This window comes from Eptatretus burgeri, chromosome 15 (assembly GCF_056783735.1).
Source record: "Eptatretus burgeri isolate ZD-2024b chromosome 15, Ebu_testis_v1, whole genome shotgun sequence".
In the NCBI taxonomy this organism is placed as follows: Eukaryota; Metazoa; Chordata; class Myxini; order Myxiniformes; family Myxinidae; genus Eptatretus; species Eptatretus burgeri.
Window position 1 is genome coordinate 12,736,720 of NC_140975.1, and position 12,805 is coordinate 12,749,524.

The 12,805-nt window shown below is 43.9% G+C and overlaps 2 protein-coding genes across 4 annotated transcripts in view; one reads left to right on the top strand and one right to left on the bottom strand.

The window, feature by feature from the left end:
• The first annotated feature begins 1,241 nt into the window (after positions 1-1,241).
• On the top strand, positions 1,242-10,993 carry LOC147011544 (uncharacterized). Its single transcript, XM_085857488.1, has 7 exons — positions 1,242-2,613; positions 2,928-2,980; positions 3,101-3,224; positions 3,382-3,536; positions 3,860-3,943; positions 4,046-4,246; positions 10,598-10,993. Exons 3-7 carry the CDS (start codon positions 3,143-3,145, stop codon positions 10,991-10,993), a joined length of 918 nt encoding a protein of 305 aa, XP_085713614.1. The 5' UTR covers positions 1,242-2,613; positions 2,928-2,980; positions 3,101-3,142.
• Positions 9,116-12,805, bottom strand: part of LOC147011545 (Y+L amino acid transporter 2-like) — a 30,051-nt gene continuing 26,361 nt past the window's right edge. For 2 of the 3 annotated variants that reach the window (XM_085857485.1, XM_085857486.1), the window contains exon 11: positions 11,796-12,799. In XM_085857485.1, coding sequence (XP_085713611.1) covers positions 12,596-12,799 — 204 coding nt within the window. In that variant the 3' untranslated portion in view covers positions 11,796-12,595. Of the gene's footprint in view, positions 9,323-11,795; positions 12,800-12,805 lie in introns of those variants that run through there. The other variant, XM_085857487.1, reaches the window with a different exon arrangement.

Consider the following 12,805-nt stretch of genomic DNA (forward strand, 5'->3'; position numbering starts at 1 on the left):
ATCCTCTTACTTTTCCGATCAGGTTTCGAAGTGTCCTCCCCTCGGCACTATGCACACATTCCATGCGTCTTTCACTCTTTATGTCCATTTTTAGCTCAAATATTTAATTATTCTGGCTATTATTATAACAATCAGGAGGTTGACGTCATAAGGATATCTTTTCCTGTAAAGTCCTTTACCATCCCAGGTTGATGTAGTATGAGTGGCGATGGCTTGGACACCTGTATCACTAACCACCATTCAAATGAGCGAACATTAGGGATACTCAGGTGCAAAGTGTTCACAGTTTCAAATTTATAAACTCCTTTTGAGGAGCAATCAGATTAATCGATACCATCGTAAGTGGAACGTTTTTATTGATGATGACTTGTTGGGTTCGATTGGCATCTCATACTTTTACCTGGATTCATAACCTGTGTCCCCACGGAAGACCTTGTCTGCTCGAGGTGACAGCTTGGTCAATTAATCGTCTAATTGGAACAAGTGACAACATCCCTTTGGTATTAATGTATAGTCCTGTGGGATTTCATCACAGACATGCAATTATAATTAATTACATACTGTCTCCCCAATCCCTATTATGATGCCTGAACCTGTATTTACAGAGTTCACCTGGTTACTCTCTGTGGTGGCAAATTATAAAGTTACACAATGAGCTTATGTCTTCGTTATTATTGTTATTACATTTGGATATAAAATAATAATGATAATCATCATAACAATAATGATAAGTTATCAATGCATTGCAATGTACAGGGTTCAGCATCCGCAGTCAGCGCGTCACGTGACCTCAGAGTCCAAGCTCCAAGTCCGAGTGTCGTTCTGAGACTATTTACAGAAGCAACTGGATAGTCATAAAAAAAATGCACTTATCATAGAGCCGGTCAATAGTGAGGGATTGATCGATTGTTTTTGTGGCTTTGATTGTTTTATATGAGCTATTTATCTCTTGTTATTGAGCATTTTGTCGATTGTTTATGAACAATCGATCGATTTTGTTGATGGTTTCATCGATTGTTGTTGAGGCTTTGATTGATTGTCTCTCAGCGATCGATTGATTGTTGCTTGGGGTTTTCGATCGAGTGTTGGATCATCTTATCAATTGTTTATGAGCGATAAATCGATCATTTTTGAGAGTTTGATGGATTGTCAATGAATCATGATCGATTGATGTTGAGAGTTTGATGGATTGTCTATGAGCAATCGATCAATTGTTATTGAGAGTTTGATGGATTGTCTGAGTGATCAATATTTTGTTTTGTTGAGAGTTTGATTTTCTCTGAGTGATCAATCAATTGTTCTTCAGAGTTTGATGGATTGTCTTTGAGTGATCGATCAATTGTTGAGAGTTTTATTTTCTCTGAGCAATCAATCAATTGTTGCTGAGAGTTTGATGGATTGTCGATGAGTGATCGATTGATTGTTATTGAGAGTTTGATGGATTGTCTGAGTGATCAATCTTTTGTTGTTGAGAGTTTGATTTTCTCTGAGTGATCAATCAATTGTTCTTAAGAGTTTGATGGATTGTAAGCCTGGTATTGGCTTAGTGGTTAGGGTGGTGGCTTGGGATCCCAGTGTCCTGAGTTCAAGCCCCGTTGGCTGCTGAATTAACACCAGGGGGTTGACTCAGCCTGTCATCCTTCCGAGGTCAGCGAAATGAGTACCAGTGTACTGGTCCCAGTGTATGCCCCGGTTAGAATAGGTGTACCATATCCCTGTGTGTCGTAAGAGGCGACCAGGGTTGGCGTCAGGAAGGGCATCCGGCCATAAAACATTGCCTCAAGAAAAAGCCCAACCCCTGCACAGCAGGGGAAAATGGCTGTAAAAACGGTCATATAGTTTGATGGATTGTCTATGAGTGATCGATCAACTGTTGTTGAGAGTTTGATTTTCTCTGAGAAATCAATCAATTGTTGTTGAGAGTTTGATGGATTGTCTATGAGTGATCAATCGATTCTTATTGAGAGTTTGATGGATTGTCTGAGTGATCAATATTTTGTTTTGTTGAGAGTTTGATTTTCTCTAAGTGATCAATCAATTGTTGATGAGAGTTTGATGGATTGTCTATGAGTGATCGATCGATTGTTATTGAGAGTTTGATGGATTGTCTGAGTGATCAATATCTTGTTTTGTTGAGAGTTTGATGTTCTCTAAGTGATCAATCAATTGTTGTTGAGCGTCTGATGGATTGTGTATGAGTGATCGATCGATTGTTATTGAGAGTTTGATGGATTGTCTGAGTGATCAATATTTCTTTTTGTTGAGAGTTTGATTTTCTCTAAGTGATCAATCAATTGTTGATGAGAGTTTGATGGATTGTCTAAGAGTGATCGATCGATTGTTATTGAGAGTTTGATGGATTGTCTGAGTGATCAATATTTTGTTTTGTTAAGAGTTTGATTTTCTCTAAGTGATCGATTGATTGTTGTTGAGAGTTTGATGGATTGTCTATGAGCAATCAATCAATTGTTGTTGAGAGCTTGATCGATTGTTCTTAATGTACTGTGTTTACGTCATCATTTTCGAGTGTCCAATTTTGTGCGTCACAGCCACACACTCACCGGGCAGAGAAAAGACACAGAAAACCTCCGAGTCCAACTATCGATTATAACGGTAAGCTGTTACTCCCAAAGTAGGGAGGTAGTACCAACTACCTTGTTCTCGATCTACCAACTTGAGAATACCAACTACCAACTTGAGAGTACCAACTACAATGCTCCTTGTTCCTGCAATAAAACATTTCCTATACATAAAATGTAAACACGTTCTGTTCAAACCTTGTATTTGATAATATATTGTGCAATAATTGCAGAAGGTATATAAAATGTTCTCGCTATATTCACAACTGAAGGCGCCACCAGCTCGAATGGGGTTGGTGGTGCTTTCAGTTTTGTTTAACATTGTCGGTTGCTGTTGTTGTTGCTCAGAACTTAACACGATTGATGAAAACACCTGGCAAGGTTTGCAGCACGAAGACCAGGTAGGATCACAATATGCCATGAGTCCGAGCATAGGTCACCCCGAGAAGAGATGCATACCTCGCGTCATTGAGACCAATCTTTTTGATACATTAATCAACTTTCCATAACCATGCCCACAGCAAAGCCTGCTGTCCTGCCTCTCGAGCCTCTCTCCACTGCCCATGGAGCCTGAACCAAGTTCAGACCTGACACTCGGAACGAGTCTCAGCTCTTTTCTACCGGAACTCTCACACCTGTTGTTCGGTAAGATGGAATCATCGTATTAAAGGTGACTCCATCATGCATATCATGATAGTCACGAAGGCTGATGATCAGTTTAGCTCCAAAACCAAACTCAAAATGGAGTAGACCAGATACTGTGTACAGCCTGACCGGGTTATAATCTCCTTTTTTCCCCCAGACCCTTTGTCTCCTGCCCCACCAAACGTCAGTGTTAATGTGGATGAGTCGTGGAACTCGCTTCCTGACCTTCTGTCGGCTCAGCTGGCAACGTCGACCCCTTGCAAGAAGAGAACCAGTGCTGCTGGTCTGGAGATCCAAAACAAAAAACACCAGGTATGATTGCTGAACCTTCAATGAATAATTATCATCATAAATTTTCGGTGAAGCTCCAAGTTCAGTGTTGTCATAAACTTAGGTGTCATAAATATTAGGTGAACTTTGGTTGTCCTAAACACAGTTGGATAATCTCAACTCAATTTCATCGATCTGTACAAAAAATACCTTTAGTCTTTGCCCCAACCCGAATTGAAGGATTTGCAAACGTAACAAAAACTATAATAAACAGTTAGATCTGTCTCTACATCATAAATAGTTATATCAAAACCACAGTTATGGTTTCTTATCTTTTTCCATTCCTTCCATTCCACCGATTACAGCAATTCGGCAACAAGAGTGATGCACACAAGGTGTACCTGCAGCAGCTGCTTGAACATTCCCGCCAATTGTCCCAACTACTCGAGGTATCACAGTTGGCATGCTACACACAAATTGCTTTTGTGCATTAGGAAGGGGTTAGTGATGTTTAAAATCACATTTCTTATCTTAACATCCTCCCTTTCCAGACACTAACAGGTGACAATAAACTTGGATTTACAGAAAGAAACGCTGGAAGTCCTCCCTGCACCGGAAAGCACAATTATGAATATGGAGGACGTGGAGGAACTGGAAGCATCACATGTGGAAGCTCTTCTGAAAGCTTTGACCTGGTGTCAGAGGTTTTGGGAGAGATGACCAGCTTTGCTGAGATGCTACGAGATCCTGCGGTGAGGAATCGGTGTGTTGGTTCTTATTGAAAGTTTTTCTTGTTACATTCATGAATGAATTGGAATTCTTGAATAACTGGGATCAAACGTGATCTCAAGCCAAGATGTTTGAGATCAGGTTTGTCATGACAGAGGAAAAGAGTTTCTAACAGTAACTCAAGATGGATGATAAGGTAACTTCAACCATCAAATGAAGCTTGATGTTGGCTTAATGGTTAGGGTGGCAGGCTTTGGATCCTAGGGTCCTGAGTTCAAATCCCACTCAGCTGTTGAATTAATACCAGGTGTGGTTGACTCTGCCTGTCATCTTTCCGAGGTCGGCAAAATGAGTTGCCAGCTTGCTGGTGTACTGTGTCGGAGTGGCGACCCGTCCAGGATTGTGCCCAATAGCCAAGGAGACTGCTTGGGCAGCACCAACGCTCTGCACAGAGTGTGGTCCCAATCTCCTCCTCCTCCTCCTCCTCTTCCTTGGGGTCCTATAGTCCTGCGTTCAAATCCCGCTTTGTTGTTGAATTAATACCAGGTGGGGTTGACTCAGCGGGTTATCCTTCTGAGGTCAGCAAAATGAGAACCAGCTTGCTGGGATGATTGAGCCATTCAAGTAGTCTGTGTCGGAGTGGCGATCTGTCCAGGATTGTGCCCAATAGCCAAGGAGACTGCTTTGGCAGCACCAATGCTCTGTACAGAGTACGGTCTCATTGGATGGATGGAACCATCGAATATGTTTCGTTAAAAACAGTCCCACAAGAAGAAAAGAAAAAACCGACCTGCAGTCATTATTAAACAATACTGAACTTTCGAAATGACCTAGGAATGCTAATGAGGTCTTTCGTGCATGTGCTGTGTGTGTGTGTGTGTGTGTGTGTGTGTGTGTGTGTGTGTGTTTGTGTGAGTGTGTGTGTGTGTGTGTGTGTTTACACTGACTCAGTTTGACACACTCGGCACTTTTAACCTGCCGTTGGTTGTGCGAAATGTGTAATTTTAATCCTCTCTTAACATCATTTTCAGCCTTTAGACGAAAGTGTAGCAATTTCAAAACAGTTCGCCATAATTGTTCGGAAATAAGAGACAATTCGTGAGCGGTGGTTATCACACACACACACACACACACACACACACACACACACACACACACACACACACACACACACACACACACACACACACACACACACACACACACACACACACACACACACACACACACACACACACACACACACACACACACACACACTTCTCCTTTTACCAATAGTTGCAAAAATCTACTGCCATTTATCCTGTGGAAACAAAAGAAAGAACCGAAGAATTCTTTGTTGAACCAAAGAAACAACATGTAATATATAAAGCTTTTTCTCACCAATGACTCACTAACTCACTGACTGACTCATTAAAGATTGGTACCTTCCGGGTGACGTAGAAAGCTGAAATTTTGCGTGCCAATGGACATCAAAGCCGCTACATTGGGAAAAATCACAGAACTGTCAGAAAACTTCCATAAATGAAAACAAATAAATGAAAATAAATAAATGAAAAAATTAATAAATGAAGAAAAATACAGATGAGTGACACAAGACAATGGGTCAGGTCAGGTATGGGAGCATGCGGCAGAGTAGCGTGTCACTGCGTCCACTCTACGCTGGTACTCCAGGGGCCTCTGTCTGGCCATCCCCCAGGCAGATGCCTGGCCCATTCCCATCTCCTTGAGATGCTGATCAATCTGCTGCAACCACGAGGCACGCGGTCAGCCTGTTGGCCTCCTGCACTCATGGGGCTCCCTCACTGAGAGAATCTGGTGAGCAGGATCAGCATCAGGAAAACGAGCCACATGTCCATACCGCACTGCATAATGCTGTTACCAAATGCACCCTATGGCCTTGAGCCATGCACTCAAACTGCACCAAAAACACCCTCAAGTCACTCTTACCATCATATCCCATCTGTGTCAGTGCACGTCCTGCACTCTTGCACTTCCTCATGCACTCCATACTACTCGTTCCTGGCACACACTCCATCACACTCACTCTCTGCACACTCGGCACACAATCCATGCCTCTCATCACTCCAAGAAACCCTGGGTCCTTTATTCCCCCAAAGCTCGACACACACCCATTCGCACCATGCACCTGTGTCGGCTCACATAATCTTACCTTAACTGGACTTACCTCCTCCTGGTTCGCCTCGAGGTTTCGTATCCTCTCCACCTGTACCTGCAATGCGTTATCTTGATCTTTAAGCCTTGTTTCAACACATTCCATAAATTCTGCTTTAATTTGCTTTACCCCTCCACTGCCTCCACTCATTCTTCCTTCATTTCATCTCTCTCGTCTGATATCTTTATGATCTCCCACTTGGTTTCCTATATTAATTTACTCTTCTTGAATTATTTTTGTGTCTTCTATGCTTTTTCATTTTCCATTCCCTCGTCACTATATGTTCCTTTATCTGTCATTCTTTTGTTTCTATCGTTTGTCCTATCTCCTCTATTTTCTGGGTCACCTTGTCGTGTCTCACCTTACATTCCTTCTTGATTGCTATCAATTCCCCCTTGGTTACTTTTTGGGCCTTTTTCAATTCTTTTATCACCTCCGTATTACCTCCTATTTCTATTCTTTGCTGTTCCTGCCCTTTCTTTAGTCCTTTTATCTCCGTCTGTATTTTATCTGTCATTTTGACCTGACCCGCCTTCATCTCTTCCTGGACACCGTCCACACACCCCCTTACTCCATTCACCTCGTCCCATACAGCTTGGAATTTCACTGCCACATCATGGTCCATTGCCTTCAACTCTGCCTGTCCCACATCCATTTTGCTGCCCATTGTTTCCAGCCTGTTGTCCATCGCTTCCATGTCATGTCTTTGGCCATTGCCCATCACCTATGACTCCACCTGTCCCACATCCATTTTCTTGCCCATTGTTTCCAGCCTGTTGCCCATCACTTCCATCCCAAACTCCATCTTTACCATCATGTCTCATGAACAGCATCATCTGATCGTTGCCGGACTGCGATGGTGATACCAATCCACTGCCTGTGCCTTCTTTTCCGAGGAATGGGGGTGGCAATCTTCGAGCTCTGTTGGTATTTCCATGGCACCCCTGACTACGCCCTCTTGCTCAACATCATATACAATTCCCTGGACCATAGGTTCCTCCCCCAATTCATTATCCTCATCAAAACCCACCTGGATGATCTCGCATTGGTCCGAAATAGTTGCACAATTACATTTTAACTAAAATTTTGGCTAAACACCTCTTTATAATTTTGTGGGTGCACTATTCACCCCCCAGGACCGAATCCCACTCCTGACACCAAATTGTCTCAGATCCAGGGTTCAAGGCTTGCTACGAAGGGAAGCACTCGGGTCCCTGCCGAACACCCAGCCCTGAGGTCGCCAGGCACTGATAACTCCATGCACCAGCATGTTACTAGCCAACCACGAATACCGATTGACACGACCAATCCGGGCAGGGTTACACGACTTTGCGAGATACCTTACTTGTGGATGGCTGGCTAATTAGTCACGTGCCCTCAGCGCACACTCAGATCAGCGCATTACAGTGAGTGTGCATTGACTGACAAAGGAAATTATTGGGGTAGAACGTCCCGTCTAACCTTACTTGTTAATGGCTGGCTAATTAATCACATGCCCTCAGCGCACACTCAGATTACTGCCGAGCATTACAGTGAGCATGCATTGACTGACAAAGGAAATTATTTGGGTAGAGCATCCTGTCTAACCTTACTTGTGCACTGCATCAGACCAATAAAGGAAAAGACAGCCGAGACAGATTGTAAATAGCAACAAACAATTATTTATTACAAACATACAAGGAAGCAATCATTCAAAAGGAAGTATTTATAAGGAAGAAAGCAAAAAGGCACATAAGAGCAGATTTAACCATAACACTTATTCTTCTTCAATCTTATTTAAACAAAAAACATGGCCATCATTCACTTTGGGGAGAAGAATAAAAGAAGGACTTGAAAATAAAATATAAGTAACGTATGGAGAAAAGGAAAGCAGTCTTTCATTCTCTCTCTCACCTCACACAAATATAAAAGAGAATCTGAAGGAAAATGTATGGGGAAGATGGGCAGTGTGGTGTCGTGGTAGAGGTGCTCCAAGGCAGACACGAGCGGGGGAACAGTTGAACCCTGCTTTATTGCACGAGCGAGAGCGTGAGCATACGTTGCCCGTAACTCCCCTTTATTACGTACTCGATGCACTCTACAAGCCACACGACTTACAGGCTCCCCGGCCACAACGGCTACAGCAACTACGACCACGCCTCAGGCAGCGCGCCCTCATATATCCCGCGCAAACACGTGACCACTCTAACCACTCCTCCACCACGCTCCCCCACATCATGCCCTGCCCCCGCAGGCCCGCTACACCACACTCAGCGGAAATGTGACGCAATGGGGACACAGCCACGTCCCTTAGGTGTCCAAACCCAGTAGGTGAGTCTTCTCTGGCATCCCAGATATTCGAGTCAGATATGGGACTTGCCCTCCTCTGCCTCAGATGCTTCCTCCTCAGGCCCCCGTTGATGAGGTGCTGCCACTCACCCTCCTCGTCCTTCATGCTTGACAGCATCGAGAGGGCAGGACGATGCTCGTGGAAGGAGTGTTCTTTTCCCAAAGAAGCTCAACACCTACTGCTCGTGAAACTTCCTTTCTTTACCCTCAGTCACACGTTTTTATTCCTTCCCTCACGAGCCTTCTCAGTCTTTGAATCTTCTGCTCATGCGAACTTGTCCCATTCGTTTTTCCTTTCTGCCTTCTCTTCTGTTTTCTTCCTTTTGCTTCTCTCACCCTGTTTGCTTTCTGAGCCATCTGCTCAAGAGTGCTTTCTGTCCCTGCTCGCGTGAGCCTGTACCATTCGTTTTCTCTCGCCTTTCTTCTTGCTTCTTCTTCACATCAGCTTTCTTCCCCTCCTCCCACAAGCCTTCTTCCTCTGCTATTGGTTTGCAGCCAATGGGGGCAGGTCCACGACGTCACTTGTGGAAAATACCACACCTTTCTGAGGGAACTTTCCGCATCCAAAGCCGTGCCGAGAGCCCCCAAACAGCGCCTGCAAACACAAAACGCTCACTCGTACAGGTCTGCACTGTCACGCCTGCAAATAGTACCGCACCTCGCAGACCACGACAAGCAGACCACACAGACGGGTCAATGTGCCAAATCAAACAATGTGCGAATGGAGGAAACATGGAGAGGGACCTCGCATGAGCGAGGGATGACCGAATGGCCACTGAATTGAAGGCGAGACCGATGGGGTGAAGGAGGAATTTTTGATAAGGATGTTTGATGAAGGGAAGGCAATTGTTGGATTGAGAAAGGCAGAAAAGGGAAATGGACCGATGATGTGAAGGAGGAATGATTGAAGGTAACACAGGGATTGAACATAATGATGGTGTGAAGGAGGAAAGGTTGAAAGTAACAGAAGGGGAGGGGGGGGGGGAAGACATTACACAGGATAAATACAGCTTAACGAATGCATGTCCACCCTGAGCAGCCCTTTCACAAGGGACCAAGGACTATTTATATAAAGACTAATGAAATAACTGATCCTCGGGTGACCTACGTGTCAATGTAAGCTCTCCCCCTGGGGTAAGTTTTCCAAAACCAAAACAATATTTATAATGACACTCACAGCCAATGCAACTCCTCCTCCAACCCATCATCCTCCTCATCCCAAACATAATTAATAGTAAATATCATCATTTTAAACTTACCCAGTGCATCGACAAGCCCCAGATATGTTCTCTTCCCATCGGATTTAAAAAGCACCAAAATTTGATAAGGTGTCTCCCTCTGGGAAGTCTAACTGAATGTTGGGAATGACGGCGGCGTCTTTCCAATTGAAGACTCCATTAAATAAATCACCAAGCCTGCCATGTTCACACGAGTTAATCCCACAAGGTTCAAAGCCCACTAACTGGTGGGGATGATCGGGGAGGTCAGGTAGAACGCATCATCCACAGGCCTTGCACGGGTCCACATCGTCGGTACTCGTTGCAGTACAGGCTGCAAGATATCAACTTTTTGGGCGAGTTGATCAGAAAGTTCTCCAAACCTTTTGTTGTGCAATGGCACACCCTTTCTCTCAGGTACTTTCCCAAGTATTTTCGGCTTCTTTCAGAACCTTTTAAAGCCATTTTAGGTAACAATCCTTATCTGGCACACACAATATATGTTCCCTGCCCGGATGACAGCTGTTGCTTGGGGATTCTGTGCATGCACGCCAAGCATTCTGGGGTGGATTACATAATTTTGAAAGCTGCGTATTGGATTGCAATAATCAATTGTAATCAAACATCAAAATATGTCTCTTGTTCTCGAGCAGCCTGGAAGAAAACGACGACGCCCTGAAGACTTCGATGAAGGAACCATTGCGGAGGATATAGAATGGCAAGATGAACAAAACAGACCGAAAGACCATGAATACAATGTACCGAGGCCGGAGCATGTGATCCAGACGCCCCGTTGGCACCAGAGCAGACCAGGGCATTGTGGACCAAACCGTGGGATGTGCATATATCCAGAGTATGGACAAGGGTGGCCGAAAGACCTGACAATGTTTCGTGCCTGGCTGGGAGGCGAGGGGCTCGACCCTGGTTGGAGAAGTCCTCCAATTGGACAGGGGGCGCTCAGGACGCTCAGGTATCCTCAGGGCACTGTGTATGCATCTCGCTGCCCTCAGGGCACACACCGCTTTTGTTGGCTACCTAGCACCCCTTGACATTTCTACTCGGGAAGTTATGGGAGAAATAAGAAAGCAAAAAAACATCCTGAGGGAATGCACAAGTTGGGGTTTAAACCCAAAATGATGGTAAACCAAACGATTCAGTCTGTCATGTCATCATCAGACTAAACAGCCAATCAAAACAAAGCAACCAACAGGTGATACTTCCATTGCTGACATTTTTGGACGGGAGAAAAATTCTAAGTGACTTTTGGAATCAGAAAAGCTTTTAGAATAATTATACATTCTCCTTTAAATTATTTATATAAACATTTTGAAATAACATCGATTGCTTAAAATAAATATGAAAAACACCCTGAATGAGAGGATTTATTTATTTTATTTTAAAGTACAAGGATAGATGTTGTTTGATAAACTTGAAACCCAAAGTGACAACAGTGAACAGTGGGTAGGGTTGGATGGGGTTGGATGGGGTTGGATGGGGTTGTGTGGGAGGGAAGGCAGGAGTGGAGTAGTCGGAGGAGGTAGGGGACGGAGACCACTGCCAGGCTTGGGAAGTGAGATCTACACATCTCTTGTTCATATAATGACTCCCATCATGGTTGCCATCTGATCAGAATCTGCCAACACTTCCTTTGGATAGAATGATAGATTGAGCAGTGAATCATTCTACGTCTTATCCCTCCTATGATCACAAACAAGTGGTTGTAAAAACTAGTACATTGGTTTATCATAAAAAGAGCAATAAGTTTTGGAACAAAAAAAAATGTAAAAATAGTAAAAGAAAAACAAAAACAACAACTACTTGAATGAGAAGTTTTTTGTTTTTTTTTAAAATAAGTAAATAAATAACAGTTTCACACTGTAAAAATGTGAGCTTGTATGTTTACAAACATTTAAGCATTCCTGGGATTTACCATTGGCATGTTGAGTGTGCCAGTCATAATCATCATCATCATCATCATCATCATCATCATCATCATCATCATCATCACTGTGCTTGCCCTTTGTAACTGAAGATGGCCATTACCACGTGACATGCAAACAACCTGGGAGCGTGAATTTGCGGAGAGTGGAGGAGCCACTGCCCAGACAATTGCAGACTGAGATAACAAAAGTTGCAATTACCTGGTGTCCAGGCAATTACCTGGTGTCCAAGTAGACAAGACCACCTGCGACCTGCACTTTGGGCAGGAATTTGTAATTTGTTCAAGATGCTGGAAGTCGGGTCATCCGGTTTAAAATCCTTCAGACGGACGGTGCACACACTGATGCCTTGCCCTTCATGTGAAACAGGATGGCAGTTCATAGCTCAGAGGCGAGTGTGAGTACCTCGAGGAAATACTACCACACCAGTGTGCCAGTAAACTTACTCGAAAGCATCAATAACTTATTTAAAAGGTTTTATGGAAAACTTTAAAAAAAATTTAAAATTTGTCACAACTGACGGATTTCTGTTTCATTTGTACACCAGTTTATATTTTAACGCAAACAATAAACACAGATTTGAAATATGTGTTCGAGTACTCTGTGTGGATGTTTTATTACCATCACTGCACAAAAATTATAACCAATGTCTTGTTTGTAGCGAGGCAGAAGATGGACTTGAAAAATGCACGAGTGGTTCATCAAGTCAGGTCAGGTATGGGAGCATGTGCCAGAACAGCACGTCGCTGCGTCCACTTTCCGCCGGTACTCTAGGGGCCTCCGTCTGGCCATCCCCCAGGCAGATGACTGGTCCATCTCTATCTCCTCGAGATGCCGCTCAACCTGCTGCGTCGACGAGGCACGTGGTCGGCCCATTGGCTTTCTCACCTTCCGAGACTCCCTCGCTGAGAGAATCTGGTG

Bases quoted from the DNA above. Each gene is read 5' to 3' on its own strand.
- LOC147011544 (XM_085857488.1), top strand. From the start codon at position 3,143: ATGGAGCCTGAACCAAGTTCAGACCTGACACTCGGAACGAGTCTCAGC. The intron at 3,537-3,859 runs GTATGATTGCTG...CACCGATTACAG, and splicing joins TCCAAAACAAAAAACACCAG to CAATTCGGCAACAAGAGTGA. The intron at 3,944-4,045 runs GTATCACAGTTG...CTCCCTTTCCAG, and splicing joins AATTGTCCCAACTACTCGAG to ACACTAACAGGTGACAATAA.